We start from the raw sequence: 19,967 nt of genomic DNA, 5'->3' as shown, positions 1-19,967 counted from the left end.
TGAAAACTTGAACTGGAGAGAAGATATGCCATTTAGAGGCAGCATATGTCCATTTCCATTTTTTTTTTAAGCTGCTTAATAAAGATTTTAAGCAGAAAATCATGCTCACTGTCAGGTATTTCTTTCCTCAGCAACTTTGATTATTCAGATTAGAATTGTCTCCAGAATACCTTCCACCGTTCTCGTTCACTTTAGCGATGTGAGCTGCTTGAAGGTAAGGACAGTACAAGGCATCTGTTTGTATCCTACTTCAAGCCCCATGCCTGGCACATGATAGTTGCTAAACTGATGTTTTGTTAAATAAAATGCAGAATGTTCAGCTGTACCTGGTTCAAAAAGGATTGTCTACCATGTACAGAAAATACAGAGCACGAAGCATAAATACATCAGAGACTATGCTCACCTAGATAAGTGGGATTTAATGGCATTGTGTGACAGAGCAGCTATCATTTTCCAGTTGCTAAAAAAAAAAAAAAAAGAAAAAAAGAAAAAGACTGCCCGTAGTGAGCCAGGGGGCTAGGCATTTGATGTAAGTCTGTCTTCGGCAATGATGTGTCCTACGATTATAGTAAGTAATATACAAGTAATATACACGTACCCTCCAGGTTTTTTTTTTTCTTTTCTTATTAATACAAAGACCTCCAGTTCCTCAGTTGCATATATATCCTCCCTGTTTCAGTTCTATTCTTCCTTTACTCATTTACAGGTGTTGCCATGCTCACAAACAGCCCTTGTTGCTGCTGGGAACCGTCCCTGGCACCTCGTCCACAGATGGCTAGCTATTGGCTAAACTCTATTCTCTCTTCTGGTGATTGGGTCCTGCTTCATTAACTTTTTGCACCCTGGCTGAACTGGGGTGACAAGAGGACACGAAAGGAGAGGCAGCAATAGCCCTCTGTGGTGTCTGCCTTGGTGATAATCAGTAAAAGCAGGTCAGGTCACTTCCTCTGCTTCCAGCATCCCCCAGTAATGGCAGCAAAAGGGATGAATCCCAGGGCTAAAACTGGAGAGATGTTGGTGTACTTGTCAATGATACCATGGGAGAATTTTGTGCCATTTTTATACTGGGACTGAAATACAGAAGAACGTTTCCTTCAAAAATAGTTCAGGGAAAAGAAACACACACACAAATTACATACAATAATATTCCTGGTTCCACTGCAAAACAACCTAGTAAAATCAACAGGAATTAAAATACAGGCTTAGAATTAATTAGAAGAGGCCAGACATCATGATAATAAATCACGTTTTCTTTCTATTTTCAAATACATTTAAGGTAAATTATGGACCGCTTGCTGAACTATGAACTACACATTTAAGCCACATTTTAAGAACAAAAAACTAATTATGAAAAATAAATGGTGCCAACATGGACAGTGAGATAAATCTTAAAGTGCATGACTTTCCACTTGAGCAGTACTTTCTAGAAAGATTGTAGGTTAATGCTTAACCTTTAAGATTAAAACATTCATCAAACACTCTCTGAGTGAATGGAGATTTATAGAGCAATTTCTAGAGAATAAATAAACTATAAAAATAAAATGCATGTGTTTGACAAATACAGTGAGAAACTTTATTTCACCTCGCCGAGTGTGGCGGCATTTCTGAAATGGTGCGAAGGATGATAATGCCTGTGGTTTTATACCTCCCAAGGTAGAAATCCTCGTGAAAGACGGTGCAGTCCATGCTTACCTCTCACAGCGTGGTCCTGAGTACCCGACAGGGCAAGCATCACAGATCACTCCGAGACTTCGGTCTAAATGGCACGTTGGGCTAAAGCTGTGTTGATATTTTTGAGGAACAACAGAGACAAGGAAGAAGCATATACACAAAGTCATTAGCAGCATATTTTCATCTCTGTGTCTCCAGGTCTGCTGTGACAAAGGGTACACAGGCTGGTCATTCTTGTCTCACAGATGGAGATGAGGGCCTGGCCAACCGAGGATGAAATGACATTGCTATTTCTGCAGACAGGAATATAGCCCAGTGGAGAGCAGGAGCCTCGTGGCATGTTATTAACTGACTTTTGACTGTTCTGGGTCTGTGATCATCAGGAACAAGTGGCACTATAGAGTTGCTTTGTACGGATTGCCCAGGCCTGGCAAGACACGGCATCATACAATTTCTTTCTAGCCAAAATCCTTCTGAATTTGAAGCAGCTCTGAAAAATCTGTTAGAGATTTTGAAAAACTCAGTATGCGATCTTGGAAGTAGTGGTGGTAGTGGTGGTTGTGATGGGGCTCCTACTTTCAGTCCTGGTACTGTGTGTGTGGAGGTGTGTGTGGGTGTGTGGGTACGTGTGCAAGCATGCGTGCATATGCATAAGAGGCTGCCCATGTGGACCCACGGGGATGCTATTTAGGCAAGTGAAATCCTTCAAAAAGTTTTCAGAAGAGACAAAGTATGCAGATTCTGCTTAAAAATACAATCAACTAAGCCATCCCCCAAAACCTTGCCATCACACATCTTCTGGTGTTCCGAAGTTGATCACTCTCTTTGTAAGTATTTCCAGTTTGGGTCTGAAGTAATGGATCTGAAGACCAAATTAGGATCCAGCAGAGTGATTACAGAATTACATGCCAGCCTTCAAAAACATGTGCGAGCCTAGACATATTTCTTTGCCTTGTGAGAAGCACCCTTCACACATGAACTCCTACCCCAAGACTGACATGCTTGCTCTCTGAAAGGCCATCAACCCTTCTGAATTCTGTGAGTTCTGCTGCTCTACCATTTTAATATAAAATGCCCCCCATTAATCTCTCTCCCATTATGTTTTCCCTAAATAGACTTACTTTTCTGTTTTATATATGACAGGACAATTCGATAGAGGCTTGCTTGATGCTAAATGAATGTTAATGAGAGAACAACAAATTAAACGCTACAAATCCTGATCTTGTTCTGCTCCTGACACTCGAATCCCTTTGGAATACTTCCTTGACTTTTGTGCAGGTCAGATCACAGGTACCATTTCTGAATATTACTCCTCTGGCTTAATTCAGAGCAGTCCTGCAAAGATTTAATAATAATTTTTTTTTTGATAGTAGCAAGCTATTAGAACCAAGGACTTCTATCATTTAAAACATTTCAACTTAGGGGCGCCTGGGTGGCTCAGTGGGTTAAGCCACTGCCTTCGGCTCAGGTCATGATCTCAGGGTCCTGGGATCGAGTCCCACATCGGGCTCTCTGCTCAGCAGGGAGCCTGCTTCCCTCTCTCTCTCTCTCTGCCTGCCTCTCCGTCTACTTGTAATCTCTCTCTGTCAAATAAATTAAAAAAAAAAAAAAACATTTCAACTTAGTGGAAAAGTCAAAATGAATCTGTTGAGGTAATGCTGGGGGGAAGCCTGGGTTGGGCTACCTTGAATTACAAATATCACCCGGATAAAAGAATGCCATGTTAAGGGGTTGGGGAGGCTGCCACGAGCAGCAGAACCAAGTCAACCAGACTGTGCTCAGGGAAAGGAGGGCCATCTTTTGGAGAGCAGCCTGGTACCTGCCCCCAAAAGGACCTCCCCAGGAGTGATTTTCTTGGCAGGTGAATGACTGGATAGGAGAAAACAAGGCCCATGTCAAAATGGAAATAGATTTTTTTTTTCCCTCTTCACCTCGTGATTTGCTATTGTTTCCAGGCATAAAAGAGGAGACTGGATTTTGACAAATCTCTGGAATACATGTATGTCTTATTTTAAAATTGGCATTCTATAACTGTCTCATTGTCTAGGGACAAAATGACTCTAACTAAAAGCCCCGGGTCTCTCACTCATATGGGACTCCAGTGATTGAAAGAAAACCATACAAATTATTTTTTAAAATCCTAAATCAGTTTACCATAAGTCATGTCAAAAGTGCTTGACAGAGTTTCTGACACTTTAAAACTATAAAATAGATTTCAAATTCTTAAATATACTCATGTGTCAGTTAAAACCAACAGAAGTAAAGTAAAATGCACTTACTGACAAAAATCAGTAATTTCTCAGGAAAAAAATAAGGAATAACAATATACTGGATTTGACTAGCTCTCTACATTTTCAGAGGACTTTCACAAATAATTTTATCACATTTGCACAAAAATCTTATAAGCAGGTTGGGGCGGGCATCATTTGTCTTGCCCAAGGTCACAGCTAATTTCAGGAGCCTTTAGTGTGGAATCTAGGACTTCTCATTTCTAATTTGACATTCTCCTTTCCCTGTAACCAGCCAGCATTCATTCTACTGGTAAGAATTAAATAAGTTTAAACTTTTGGTAATACATCACTTGACATGATGCATCTAAATAAAACATCCTCATAAATTATGTATTTGTGATTCAATATTATTTAAACAACATAAACTGAAGGTCTACTCCCTTGCCGCTATAATTACAGTTACTACTATAGGGAAGAGGGCATTCAACAACAAAAATAAAAAGAGAATGGGAATTAAACATGTACAACAGAAAATGTCTGCAGAATTTATTTTGGCAAATGTAGCAAGCAACTTGACACTGATTTTGGCCAAAATATGAAGCTAACTATTCTGTGACAGAAAGAGGGAACTGTAAGATCATTGTTGACTTCCAATGATTCCAAGATTATGTCACTTAACTCTAGTTGGCTAGCTCTCCATCAGAAGAGAGACTGTGTTTTGCTTCCTGAATTATCCACTTCATGCCACAGAAGACACATGGGATCTAAGAACAGCAGGCATTTTCCACAAATAGGAGGAAGATGAGAAGCTACTGGTCGACTACCTATTAAGGATCTGCACATGGAAATAGTTCTTTTTAATGGCTGAACATAGATTCTTAGATTTATAATGATCCATTTATAAGTATGTAATCTGTGTATGTTTATGTGTGTGTGTGTGTGTGTATATATATATATATATATATGAATATATATGCAAATACAGGTGTTTGTGCTAACACATGTGGATATATACATAAAAATACAACTGGCCTTGTTCCAAAAAGAATTTAATTCTACCTGTCAAAATATGTACATTAAGATAAAATGGTATTTTAAGGCTCAAGAGAAAAAACACTTAAAAATTAGATAAAATTGGGGTGCCTGGGTGGCTCAGTGGGTTAAGCCGCTGCCTTCGGCTCAGGTCATGATCCCAGGTCCTGGGTTCAAGCCCCACATCGGGCTTTATGCTCAGCGGGGAGCCTGCTTCCTCCTCTCTCTCTGCCTGCCTCTCTGCCTACTTGTGATTTCTCTCTGTCAAATAAATAAATAAAATCTTTAAAAAAAAATAAAAAAAAATTAGATAAAATCAAGGGTATATTTAAAGCACAAAATGCATACATATTATAAGGTATTTTCTTTTGGAAGTGGCAGTCAGCATATGGCTTTGAGCTTTCTCACAGCTAATACAAGAGGGAAGTGCACCGCCTCTTGGGACTGTGATATGATATGAAATAACCACCCCTTTCGCCACCAGCATGGAATTTCCAGCACTAGAAAATCAGGGTCATAAAATCAGGGCGTGTTCCACGTTTGTGTATACAATAGGGGAGCAGGACTCCTGCTAACCAACTGCAACCTGGAACATTAGGGTCAGGGAAAGAGAACCCAGAAGGAAGAAGATGCTGTGTGTCTGAGAGGGAAGGTGCAGGAAGGGCAGCGAGAATGACCAGTCATAGCTGCCCAAGGAGCAGAGGACAGAGAGGGAAGGGAGAAAAACGAAGGGAAAACTCCTTTACTTGGTGACTGTGGTTTGGACCCCATGAAATTCTGAAGTGTCTCTGTAAGGTTTTCTTCTTTCAGGTCAATGATCTCTGTCTTTATTCTCAGGAGAACCGTTGAGCAAACACATGTATTTCTTTAATTACCTTTAATTTAATAATTTTATTCTGTATTCATATATCATAATCAGATGATATGAAATCTGATTTAATGTCCACCCCTGAATTTTGTCATTAGAACTATATTATTTTCTATGTCTTTGGATGCTCTTTGTCCTCTGAACTTGAGTTTCTCATTTGGCAAAACGAAAGAATATGATCAACCTAGTAAAGCCTTTCACACTGATCAAGTATGAAAGCAAGCACGTCACAAAGTGCCACAATAAACTGTAGCTGCCATTTAATAACACTTTAGATTGTTTTTGGCAAAATATGTTGATTTGTTTCCATTTTAAGGTATTTCATTACTTGTTAATTAAACCTGCATTATCTCATCATGCCTAATCCCTTACATTTGTGTTAGCATAACTGTTGCCAAACCCTGGGATCGTTTCCTATGATGAATATTTGCAGTGTGTCTAACATGAAGTTGTGTTAATTTTCTTTTCTTTTGTTTTCTTGCTTCTCTTCAATGTCTCTGTAATTGTTTTTATTTCTATAGCCCCCTTGGAAGAAGCACGGAGAGGTGAATCAGAATATATGGGTTCTAATATTGGTTCTGCCACAAAATGCTTGATCATGATCAAGGCATTTAATTTCTCTGGAGTTTAGCTCTCCCTTCTCGTACGATGGACTGGTAAAATACATCATAATTACTCATGGTGACATAAAACAATGTGTACAAAAGTGCTCTGAAACATCTAACATACCCAACGATTTCTAAAGAATGTTGCTGAATATTTTCTTAAATTTACCTTCTGTCTTGGAACAGTCTTATTTCTCTACTAAGAGTACTAATTACATGGGGCACCTGGGTGGCTCAGTAGTTAAGCGTCTGCCTTCTGCTCAGGTCAGGATCCCAGGACCCTGGGATCTAGCCGTCCCTGGGGCTCCCTGCACAGTGGGGGGAAGGGAGCGGGGGGGGGGGCTGCTTGTCCTTCTCCCACTCCCCCTGCTTTGTTCCCTCTCTTGCTGTGCCTCTCTCTGTTAAATAAATAAATAAACATCTTTTTTTAAAAAGTACTAATTACAACAGCTGTAATTCGAAGTCAGTTGTAGGAGTGTTCCATTCTCTTAAAAATTGAAATTCTAGCATTCCTGATGCACACAAAGAAGTGGTATTCAAAACGGTATTAGTAAATGGCCACTATTGAGGGCCTACCCTCTGTCCAGTCTTGTGGAAAGAATATCTTGAATTTTATTATACAAATGATTTCAGTGATATTATCTACTCAAACACATTCTAAGTGTCAAGGGCGGACATCCACGTGTCTCTTTCATATTATATTTAATTTATAAGTTATGCGATACTGGAAATTAATGAGTATAAAACATTTGAAATATTTGCATATTTATTTGCTTCTCTAGAGATAAATTTCACTACCTAGTTACAATCTATAACTAAAATATATACATCACCTAGATGAGAGGCCTAAGCAAACAGTGGACACTGTGAATAGTTGATGCAGTTGATATATATGTATAATTTAAATATTATATGCTTGTCTGTATTCATATATCATAATAATTATACCAATTTATCTTTATCTCCCTACATATTTGATTTATTTAGCAATATTATCTAAGAAATTTGGAGCCAAAATGCTTGTGATCTATAAGATTTATGATCAGGGATTAAATAGATAAATCACCAAAGCAAAAATATCACTAAGCCTTATATTTCTAGATGAAGGTTGCAGCAATCTTTAGCTGATTTTTTTTTTAATAACCTGTGGAAATTTGAATCCCATCTTCTGGATTACTTGTGAATATTCAATTTATTCCTCAAGAGTTTTCAACTCAGATTATAATAGTAATGACTTTTTGAAAAAAATTTTTTTTAATGGAGAGTTTCCCTGTCTCATTATTTAGTGATTTCAAAATAAAGCTTTTCAGGTCATTAGATTACGGAAGATTTTTCTAATCACAATTGCACAGCTAAACAATCTTATTGTTTCATGTTGTTTTAAATTTAAAAGTCTTTATAACTTTAAACCCAAAACTAGCATTTTTAAACTAAGTGGATTATCACTGTCTCCTCTTTCTACCTGAAAAAAAAAAAGCTATATTTAAAGCTGGAATTTAAAATTGGTTGCTACTCTATTTTCCATTCTAAAGATAAAATTATTATTTAATAATTATTTAATAGAAGTGAGACATCTCAAAAATTGCAGGATCTTTAAATACTTGGTGTCACAGATGTTATGGAGTTGTCTATTTTTTTTAAATCAAGATCTACATAATTATACAAAATTGGAATATATATACTTGAGGAAATACCATTCTTGGAACTAGGACCCAATCCCTTTGTTGCTGCTGGATGGTGATGTGGACTTCCTCTTTCCTTTCAGGAACACAATTAGAACCCATTATTAAAATTAAAGTAGAAGCACAGCAAACAGAGAAGGATGGGCCATGAATGCCTACAATTACCCAAGCAAAGTTCTCTAATGGTCCCTCTGCATTTATAGTAATGTTGGTCAGACTTGAGGATAAGTCCATTAGATCTACATATCCTATCAATTACATAATTCTCCAAATGTATTACTCTAGGATTGACACTGTACAATCAATGGCAGCTCTGCTGGATTGATAGCTCAGCTGGTGACTGTGACATTTTGCCTGAGAAGGAAGGAGTGCAAAAGAAGTGAGAGGCCAGATGCAGTCCTTCTGTTTTCCTCAGTGAAAGTGAGTGTTGAACACTGAGTTTTGAGTATACTGGATGGTTCTGGAGAATTCTCTCAGCCACAGTGAATGAGCAGGTTCTCCATTCTGTGGCCTAACCCTTCTCAAGTACACCAGCAAGCAAGAGTTGTGCTATATTATGGCCAACACTGGACTGACTAACCATAGATTATGAAGAAATTCAATTTGTTCTCCTTATTTGTTATTTTCCAGTATATTTCCTATTAGCTTCTTTTTCTGACACCTTTTGTTGCCAAAGGATCTTCAGTTTTGTGTCCATCCAGGCTCATGCCCTAAACTCTGGAAATATTTTGATCACTAACATATATTGACCCAATTTTCCATTTAATTTCTTTTATTGGTATCACTTAAAATTCAGTGTGCTCTTCAAGGAAGTTCTCAATGTAGACTGCAGAGGACTGGAAAACACATTGACTTGAAACTTAAAATTCCAACTCTGATACTTTAATATTAGGACTCTGAGAAAATTAATAATAATCAGTCCTTGGATTGGACTCATCATGTCCAATCATTGTTTCAAGTGCTTGGTGAATTTTAATTTACATAATTCTCACAACAACCCTATAAGAAGGTCCTATTATCACAACTAATGTTGAAAGAACTGAGATGCAAAGAGTTTAAGTAGCTTTTTTGGAGTCACACAGCCAGAAAGTATAGAACTCAAAATTTGTATCAAGGAATTCTAGCTCCAAAATTGGTTCCATAATGCTATTTTTCCACTTGGAGAATTTTTCTTAATCTGTTCAATGGGGGTAATATTCACCTTATTGGACTGTATGCTGCTATATCTAGAATATAGCAGCCTGTTTTATTTTATTTTTAAGGATTTTATTCATTTATTTGAGAGAGACAGAGACAGAGAGAGCAAACATGAGCAGAGGGAAGGATAGAGGGAGAAAGAAGCAGACTCCCCGCTGAGCAAGGAGCCCCATATGGCGCTCAATCCCAGGACCCTGAGATCATGACCTGAGTGGAAGATGGATGCTTAATCAACTGAGCCACCCAGGCATCTCTAGTAGTCTGTTTTATAAAATATTATTATTATATTATTATTATTTATATTATTAATATTTTCTTTTATTCAATGTTAGTTCTTTTTTTCCTTCTGAAGGAGCAGATTTGTTGGAGAGGACGATAAGGATTTCAAATGGGATGAAAACTAGGAACCATAATTTCCATGAGGACTTTTAAACTTAGGGACAGAATAATTCTGTCTTTAGCTTAGGGTACTCATTGACTATAAAAAAAGACCATTTTCACTGGCAGTGTCTTGGGTAAGACCTCATTCAGAATATAACTAACTTGATAACCCCTTTACATTAAAAGACTGTAGCTGATAGATTTAATTTTAAAAATCACTAAAAATTTAAGTTCTTCAAGCATTATCACAAAATTTAGAAATAGCTGGAAAGTGCCTAATATAATATAGACATTATTAAGCACTAAGTTTACCTATTTTTTAAAGATATTAAAAATTTATTTATTAGAGAGAGAGAGAGAGAAAGAAGAGTATGTGCATGCAAGAGAGCATGACTAGGGGGAGGCTCAGGGTGGGAGGGCGAAGCAGACTCCTGCTGAGCAGAAAGCCTGAGGGGATCATGACCTGAGCCGAAGGGGGAGGAAGCACTAAGTTCATCCTTAAGAAGAGTCTCCAAAAAGATCCCTTTCTCCTAAAATTATCATTATTTACAATTTTTTTTACTAGTTCAGAAAGGCTGGTTTTTGTTCAACATATTATGCCCCATTAAAATAATAACATTTATGAGGCAGGGTTTTACTTAGGTAGTGGTTTAAGGGTGGTCACTCCGAGGGAATGTGAATTAGAGCAGCTGGAAGAGAGTATTCCCCTAAGAGGTAAGGGGAAGAGGCAGACAAAATATACACTCTTAAAAGTCTTCTCCAAGATTCCAAAATTATTGTTCTAGGTGAATAGTTAGAAATTTTTTTAAAAATAAAGAATAAAAACTAGATGACTGGAACAATTGTACGAAGTTTCATTAACATTTTAAAGGTTTAGTTTATGCAAAATAAGGTACCTATATCACCCATATTTTGATATTCATATAATTCAAATATAGTCATTACCACTATAATTATCTTAGTGAGATAAACTGATATATATATGTCATACATATATATCATATCTGTATGACAGCATATGATAATGTGATAAATAATGTGATAAACCATGTGATAACAAAGGAATAGGATAGGTGTTGAAAGGTTAGCGGAGTAGGATGGGTGTTGAAAGGTTACCTAGATTGATCTCTTTTACTTTTTCTAGAAGTTTATGACTTGCCTGTAATTCATAAATAAATAGTGTGAGACTGGGACCCAGATGAGCAGTAAATGTATTAGTGATTTTTAAAAATTACTCATTTATTTATGTATTTGCCTTAAAGATTTTATTTATTTATTTGACACAGAGAGAGCACAAACAGGGGGAGCAGCATGTAGAGGGAGAGGGAGAAGCAGGCTCTCCACAGAGCAGGGAGCCAATGCAGGGCTCAGTACCAGGACCCTGGGATCACGACCTGAGCGGAAGGCAGATGCTTAACCAATTGAGCCAACCAAGAGCCCCCAAAATTACTTAAGTAAACTCTACACCCATTGTGGGGCTCAAACTCATAACCCCAAGATCAAGAGTCACATTCTTCTACCACTGAGTCAGCCAGCTACCCAGTACTAGTGGTCTTTTTATTACTGTGTGAAGATATGTGTATGTGTGTGTATGTGTGTACATGTAGGCATGTACATACGTTTGTATAAAATAGGTCTGTCCTTTATAGTTGTTTTAGAAATTCTATCTGAGTTCTGTCGCTTAGATATTAAATCACCAGAACCAGAACTAAAATATTAAAAATTCTGCAGAATAACTAGCAGTAACTTTAAATATTTTATATTTAGAAAAACTCATATTACCTTCCAGAGAAATTCATGCATATATTTATTATTTATTTATGTGTGACGAGAGAAAGAAACATTCTATATCAAAAATGCACTTGCAGAACTGGATGCCCAAATCATTAGAGAGGTAAGCTGGTTACTCACTTATTGGATGGAATATTGAGTGGACAGGCACAGGGCTGACAGTCTTCGGAGGTTCCTTTACTAGGATCACCATAGTAACCAGGGAGACATTTATTGCAGTATGGGCCACCTGTGTGATTCTTACAGTTCTGAGGAAGAAATGCACATCAAAGATTATTATTTCGGTCTCAAGCATCAACATATTACCAAAAATAGATCTACAGAGTTATTAGTCTATTCCCTGTTAGGAAGAATAATTTTCCACATTAAATAGTCAATTTTGCAGCTGGGAAATAGCATTGAAAATTAATCTAATATGTAGCTTATAAACTGCACGTCAGTTTCAGCATATGCATACTTAACAAAAAACAACTTAAGTTCCTCATAATTTTTTTTCATTATACAAATCTTATTTCCTTTTTCTGTTAGTTTTTAATTTTTTTCATAGGAAATACATGTAATTGTGCATATGTGTGTAAAAGTGCATAGTTAGAGAGTCCTAATAATATATATTATATTTGTAGCTGATTCTAGGTAAAAGTCAATTGTTCAGTTTAAAACTGTAGATTTAATGAGAATAGTGGCTACTCGTACAAATCCTCTGGGACAATGATCCTCAGGGATTAATTTGGACCTCAGTGGGCTCTGATGATTTAGACAATACACTAACATATTACATCTGTGAGGGGTCTGCTTGGCTCCTAATTAAACAATGAGAATACTGAAAGATTTTTAAACACATCAATATGTAATGAAACCACAAGGCGCATGATTTCTCCAAAACTTTTTCTTTTTTTTAAGTGAAATGGCATTTTTCTACAAAGTAGTAATTTTGGGTCCAATGTCCTTTCGAAAAAAAATCAAATTACAATAATTTATATCTAGATTTCTTCATATTAGTTAAAGTATACTTATTAACTCAGGCTGTGTTCACAAAAGGCTGGTATAAGGGTGAACAATCCAGTTAACCCAACACTGGAATTGTCTATAAAGCTTTCAATAGCACAATTTGATAAATTTTTATGTTTTGGCACCATGTAAACCTAACTTGTTTCCCTCCAGTGGTACAATAAAATGTATCTAATTGCTTTTAAAAATTGTCCAATATGGATTTATTATGACTGAAATACATTTTTATTTTTATAACCATATAAAATTAAAATATTTTTCTCATGCTAAAAAGAGTTCATCAGAGCTTAGGGGTACAAAATCTTTATCTTTATGTTCATTAATTAAATATGCAAAAGAAATACTGAAAATGTAAATTCCCTTTAAGGATAAAGCAAATTATTTATCAATCTGAATGACCACTGGAAAGACCAGCCTATTTAATGAAAGGTCTGAAATATTATTACATCAGTGTATTTTTTAAAGAAGTTCACTTTAATTACATTTAATTAATGGATAATAAAAACACACAAATAAACACATGGTTTTAAATGGAGCTTGTTAAATTCCTTGGGGAGAGGGACAACTTCTTTATTGAGTAGAAGATATTAAATCAAAATCCAATCATTTAGCGCTCTGAATCTCTCACATTCTGTAAAATGAGGGAGTTAAATCCTATGATTTATGAAGTTTTCAAGCTCTGAAATCCCATGACAATTTCATCAACTACAAGTGAATAGATATTTCTTTAGTATCTGGTGATACTTGAAAATAGGTTTTTCTTTAAGGTACTTTAATTTCTCTCTCAAATACATATAGCAAGCCTTTTTTCAAAGAGAGCAGAGGCTAACTTCTAAATAGCACGTATTCAGATGGAGTGTACAGAACATGGACTAATGTGAAGAAAGGCTTTCTCCTCTTTGACTTCATCTTTGTATTAATTCCTTTCAGTCTTCAAGCTTAACTAAGGTTGGCTATTACTAAAAAAAAAAATGTGTATTTTTTGCAATATTCTTTGCATATTGTCATGATCAAATTATAACTTTCGAAGACTTAGGGGTTTTAAAAAACAAGATCATGAAACTGATTGTCTTAACCATGTTTCAAGGGGTATTTCTGAAATTCCGCTGAAAATCTTGCATAACGCAGACAGCCTCCTTTTCTTTAACTACTGATCTAAAAGAAAAAGAACATCTACAAGTTGCTTATATTTACTGATGTCCTATTTCTTCTAGAGGACATCATAAAATTAGTCTTCACACTTGAGTGTTTTTGCAAGTGAGCCTATGAAACAGCATTAGACAACAGTATAGTGGAAATCGGAACTGAAAAAAGATGAGAAGTATTCTCTGATGGGCTGGATATTTTCACAGGTGTCCTGATATAAAATGCTTTCCAAATGTCCATTCACAGCACTTATGACAATAACAATGAGAAGGGGCAAGTATACAATCTTCCCATGTGGCTTTGAAAGTTTCCTGGGTCACTTCAAATGTACTTTGAGTTAAAATGACCTTTTGATATAGGTCCACACTATAATAGAGGTCTAGATCTTGATCTGATATCAAAAGAAGAATTTCAGTTCATTTCTAATTATATTTCAGACCAAGCCAACTGAAAAGCAGTTTATCTGTAAATTTCATTAATTCTCTGTTTAATGCTAGGGGAAAAATACATAATAAAAAAGGAGATAAAATGCATGTTAAGTAAACATTAAAAATGTCTTTAATGTGCAACAAGTATTTTTTCCTGCGGATCATATTAGAAACAATATGCTCAAAATGGAGTATTAGCACTTACTTCATTATCAACATAATTTCAGATAAAAGGCATTTGAAATTCTCCAGAAGTATCTTCTTACATGATCACATATTAACCAGCCATAATGGAAAACCGAGAAAACACCAGATTCTACTTCTATTGCAAGATCTCTATTGTTTCCCTAGGATTCCTTCTGTTATTTGAAGGTGGCCTCCTATTTTTTTTCTCCATGAAATGGAGTCAATAAACAAGGTTTCAACAAAAGATCTCAGATAATTGTTGCTCCCTCCTTTATTCCTCCCCAAATTATGCTGAATGAAACTATTTTATTCTAAAAAAAGGGCTTCCATTCTCAGAAATATCACATAACCAAATGGACCAACAGCATGATCTGATTTACTCTTCATCAACTCAACATGAAATAGGACTATTGGAAACATTATAAATAAGTCTGGTATTGTGATCTGTTTATCTTTTTAGATTTAAATAAAGCAAATCCAAATCAGCTTTGGGCTGAATAGTACCTAAAGCATGTTAGCAAAGCATTTAAAGGTAACTCAACATTTTTCCCAAGGTACATTTTAAAAGACGTGTGGTATAATTAAAATGAAAATTGCTTAGTCTCTCTATTTTTCTAGTAGGAAAATCTACTAATCCACAAATTAAGGCTACCATGCTTTCTACTGCAATGCAATTAAACAAAATCTTGTAGAGAGAAAACAGAAAGAGCATCAATAAACCTAAATGCTAAATTGCATCGAAACAAAAGCCCTGAATTTTCATTTGGGGTTTTTCCCAGAAGCTTTTAAGTGGACGAGAAAGGGGGTAAAACTGGGCAAGAGGAAGAGAATATATTAAGAAATAGAGATAACAGAGTCTGCCTTAAATTCTACAGGGAAATGAGAATATTATATCCTCCTAAATTGGCACTGTTTCAAATTGTGTTTCTACAAGACTGATGAAATGAGAAGTGTCACTTCAAGCTTCATGCCATGTCAGACATTATGAAACGAACATGCCCTTGAGTTTGCCAGAATGGTCTATGTAACGTACATTCTCCAATCTAGAGGTTTCTTAGCAGGATGGGAAGTGCTGGCCTTTGCAGAGATTTTCTTCTGCGGAAAAGTTTAGACTTAATTGTAGCAAGGACAAGCGGCTCTGGTGACTATGTACCACATATATTTATTATTTCTTAATCTATATATGATACTTTGTCTTTACTTAATTGTTGAAATTTTAAAATAAAAAAACACACAGCATACCCTCATTTTTTTTCACTGTGGAAAAAACTGAATTATGTCTATTATAAAGATTATATTTTATATTTTGATATGGGGATACCAATCATTTCCTGTTACAGAAATAGAAACTATCTTTGATCGATTTATGGAAGGGATTGAAGCCATATATCTTCATGGTAGATAGGTATCCCAGTCCGTTATATTTTATTTTAATATATCTAATTCTAATTCAATTCTTAGACTATTATGGATAAACATTTCCTAATACTCTTTAGTCCGGGAGACCACATATGAAAGAGCATCGTCAGCTGTCAACTCAGTTCAATATAAAGACCCCTGTTGAGTCACTTCTTAACTCAAGAGTTTGTCCACAGGTAACAGTTGAATTGCGGGGCCTACTAAGCTGATTTTAGCCTTGCCAGTCAGCATACTCAGAGGAGAAAGCACTTACCAGGCATTCCCCGGTGATGTCATCACAGGATTCGGCATGACCGAAGCACTGACATGGTTCACAGATGCCACCAAAAATAGTTCCATTCACTCGTCTGTGCTGAGGCCAACAAGACTGGAAGAAGGGTAAGGTTCCAAGTCTTAGGGATTTTTTTCTTTAATTTTTCTTTTTGTCCTTTTTAGATTATATATATATATATATATATATATATATATGTATCACACTCAGCAAACATGTTCACCAAAGTGTTGCAATTACTGAAACATTGTTACAGAGCTAGATCTGACATTTGGGACTTTTTACTGACCTTAGTGTTACTGGCAGGTATGAGATTAGAGGAAGCATTAACTTGGTATCTTTTCTGAAATAGTAAAATAAAGAAGAGATATAAAGAATTGAAGTGTGACAGTCTCAAAGTAAAAAGCACAGTTAGGAAAATAGGAGAAAAATTACTGAAAAAAGGCAGCAGACAGGAAAGGACTTTCAGAGAACCTCAGCCGAAGAGAGCACCTAATGTCATCCCAATCAATGTTGATTTTCCTGGAATGTGTTCCTTTACCCACATAGAACTGCCCTGAACTTGGTCACCTGGCAATCATTTGGAAAAAAGGTAGTGCCCCCCGCCCGACATTTGATCACATACACAGCTGACTTCTACACATGAAGAATTCACCTCTTTCCTTCTCAATTCCCCACATCCTAGTACGTTTTCTCCAAATGACATTAAATAATTCAGGATTTATTTACCACATATTCCCTTGATATTTTATTGCATTATTCTACCAGAACTCTAGTTATACTCATCATTCCCTTTTTAAAGTGTGGAATACTGTATCATACAAAAATGGAATTCTGATTCAAAGAAATATTTGGGTCTTAGAACTTGGTATCAGTGCCAACTCTAGGTCCACCATCAACCTTGATGAAGTTTCCCTTCCATGGGGGTTGATATGAACTGTACAGGATGCAAAATGGGGGGGGAGGGCAAACACAACTACCCTCTAGAAGCTTGTGGTCTCCCTCAAGTTAGAACTGCATTTTGTGGGTTATTTATTATATTACGGGATGGTTAACCATAACGTAATATATCATGAACAGACCCCCCCCTTTTTTTTCCAGTTGAAAATGGAAACGAGAAAAACCACTAAAGTAATAAAGTATAGAAAATTGTGTTGTGTACTGTTGGAAATGTTCTTTCTGCCTCAGGGTATGAAGACTCTTAAATTTGAACATCAATAACAAACACATAAAAAAAGGGTCTGCTGATACTTCACATCTGAAAGGGAAGCAAAAATGACTTTCCTCTCAATTTGGTCAGTACAAAAAAGGTATCGATTTTCTATCCCTTTCTTATAATTTCTCCTCATTAAAGTTTTTGTCACCCTAGCTTCGTTGTAGGAGAAATATCCTTCTGTAATATGTATTTCTAAAAACTGGTGAAGCAGCAGACCCAGAAAGGGTAGAAATTAAGGGTGTTGATAACAGGGAGATAACTGATTAACTGTTTTAGGACAAATATTCATTGAATTGTCATTCGTAAGCTTTCTGTATACTCTGCAAATGTACTACTCATATCACATCCTCATTGAGTCCAAAAGCATCAGCAATATCTCCATTTGTATCTCCATTTGCCATATTCCCCTCTAGAACAATGGGGTGGGACATGTGAGATTCTTACTCCTCTCAAAGGAGTATTACTATACTTGTAATCTGCATTCCATTATCTGTTGCCTTTCCAGTATTCTCTCTCTCTGGGCTGCATCAATAGCAGCTTTCTTTTCTACCAGATCACTACTATCAGCTCAAAAATATGATCCAGTATCCCCATTAAAAATTAACTAACTAGAGTGACAAAATTACTTCCCTAATGTAATGAAATTATTTCCTTAATATCCCATAACTTCCAGTTACCTACCTGTTTTTCTTTTTAGTATAAGTAATAAAAAAGCATTTTCTTCCTTACTTCACTCTCATGCTTCATTCCATTCTGCTCTGTCTTGTGCTGTCGCCACTCAGTTAAAACACTTTGGCTATATTACCACATCCCTGGTAGCCAAAGCCAGTGGACAATTCTATGATTGCCTGACCTCTCATCAACACACGGCTTAGCTGATTCCTCTTGTCTTCAAATGCCCTCTTCTCTCAATTTCCACGATATCACAGTTCCACTTCCGCCGTAGCTCTTTGCTTGCTCCTCCACTTTAACCCAACTTCTCATTGTCAGGAGTTCTGAGGAGCTTTTCTCTTGATCACTTTCTCTTTCTCATCACACTGTCTCCTAGGTAATTTTATTCAGTCCCATGGTTGATGATCCCTTCCAAATATGTATCTCTAGACCAGAAAAGTATTTCAAATTCAAGACCTGCATATTCTAACTGTACATTCACATCTATACTTTACACTTTCAAACCCTGTATTTCTAAGATGGACTTTTGATTCTGTCCTCTCCCCACAGCTATTCTTCCTAGTCTTCCCCAGCTCAGTAAATGACATCATATCCAATTGTTCAAGCTGGTAATTTATGACTCATTCTTAAACTCCTTAGTTCTTTAAACTCTCCCCTGGTATGTAAACTATCAATAAATTCTACTGATTCTACCACCAAAATATATACAGAGTAAACCCATATCCTTCTGAATCCTCTGCCATTAGCCTACAACAAACCACAACAGCATAGTCTACCATAATAGCATGCTCTACCACAGTAGCATATGAACTATTCTTCCTCTCATTCTTGCCTTCCTATATTGTGTTCTTCAGACTGGATCCATAAAAACTTCTTCATATAATAAAACACAGATCATGCGACTACCCACCTTAAAATATTCTCATCAATTTCTATTGCGCTTAGAATAAAATCCTAAATTGTTAAAATGCATGCAAAGCTCTGAATGGTCTGGTTCTTCCAATCATGTCTCATGCCACTCTCTCCCTTTCTTACTAAGCTTTAGGCATCCTTGCCATCTTTCAGGTCCTTGTGGACTCCAAAAAGCTCCTTTCCACTTCCTCCTCATACACTTCCAGCTTCTTCTACGAAGCTGACTTTCTCATTCTTCAACACTCAGATTACATATTTCCACTTCAGAGAGCCTCTCCTGACAAGTTTTCATAAAGTAGCCCTTCTCATCTACTCCTCCAACACCCTTCCTTAGTAGTTGTATCAAGATACCTTGTGAATTTTCTTCATGGCATTTATTACATTTATTTAAATTTGTTCTCTGGTATATTATCTAGCCTAGCACTAAAAGGTAATGTCCTTGAGGGCAGGGACCATATCTGTATTATTCATCACCTTATCATTCATATCAAGTGTCTTAATTTTATCAAAATATATGATTATCAGTATCAGTTAAAAAATATATTAACACTTCCATGATGTAGTTAATATTATTCCCATCATATAGAAAAGAAAGCTAAGATTTGAATTAAAGTACTTCTTTTTCAGTACCCCACTTTGCTTTATTTGCTCACCTGTCTCACCTGTGAAATGAAATGAATTATGATGGTACCAGGAAAGTCAGAAAATATTTGAAAGATTAAACTGTGGAGTGATTTATAAGAAGTTGGGTAGAAATGAGAAAACAAGATTTTGAGTCAACATTGTGGCCCCAAATAAAGTAAAAGAGAATGATATTATAACGAGAGGTGTGACCTGTGTTTTGGCAACCAAGAATTATGACATTCTAGTCTTCGTAGTTTACTCAGCTCTTAAGTGGTTTGTGGATATTGGTGATAGCAAAGCTAGTGTGACTGGCCTTATGAACTCAATAAAAAGCAAATAAAATCAGGAAAGGTTAGGAATGAATAATAGCAAGTCTAAAAATTGGACCTTTTGATGAGGAAAGGAAGGAATTGTTAGTGGAAAAAATGAAAAAGAGAGAAATCCTGGAGTTCCAGAATTCATTTTCTCCTGATTCAACTAAATTCCTTTGTGGACTTCCAAACACCTTTATTTATCAAACAATTACTGTGTAAGAATCACAGGAAGCTTTCATTTTCCCTCCTCTGTTTCTTTGACTCTTTCATGCTTCTCTCTTTCTACCTAATTGTTACCATTAATTTAGCATCC

At 36.2% G+C, this 19,967-nt stretch overlaps 1 protein-coding gene across 1 annotated transcript in view; it reads right to left on the bottom strand.

The window, feature by feature from the left end:
• The window catches only part of LAMA2 (laminin subunit alpha 2), a 672,905-nt gene that overhangs the window by 267,603 nt on the left and 385,335 nt on the right, over window positions 1-19,967 (bottom strand). Inside the window, 3 exon segments of the mRNA XM_047732179.1 lie at window positions 1,693-1,779; window positions 11,579-11,706; window positions 15,899-16,012. Of these exon segments, the coding sequence (XP_047588135.1) occupies window positions 1,693-1,779; window positions 11,579-11,706; window positions 15,899-16,012 (329 nt within the window).

Source organism: Lutra lutra, chromosome 6, assembly GCF_902655055.1.
Source record: "Lutra lutra chromosome 6, mLutLut1.2, whole genome shotgun sequence".
Lineage (NCBI taxonomy): Eukaryota > Metazoa > Chordata > Mammalia > Carnivora > Mustelidae > Lutra > Lutra lutra.
Note: the sequence above shows the minus strand (reverse complement) of the source record. Positions and strands in the feature narration are given on the sequence as shown.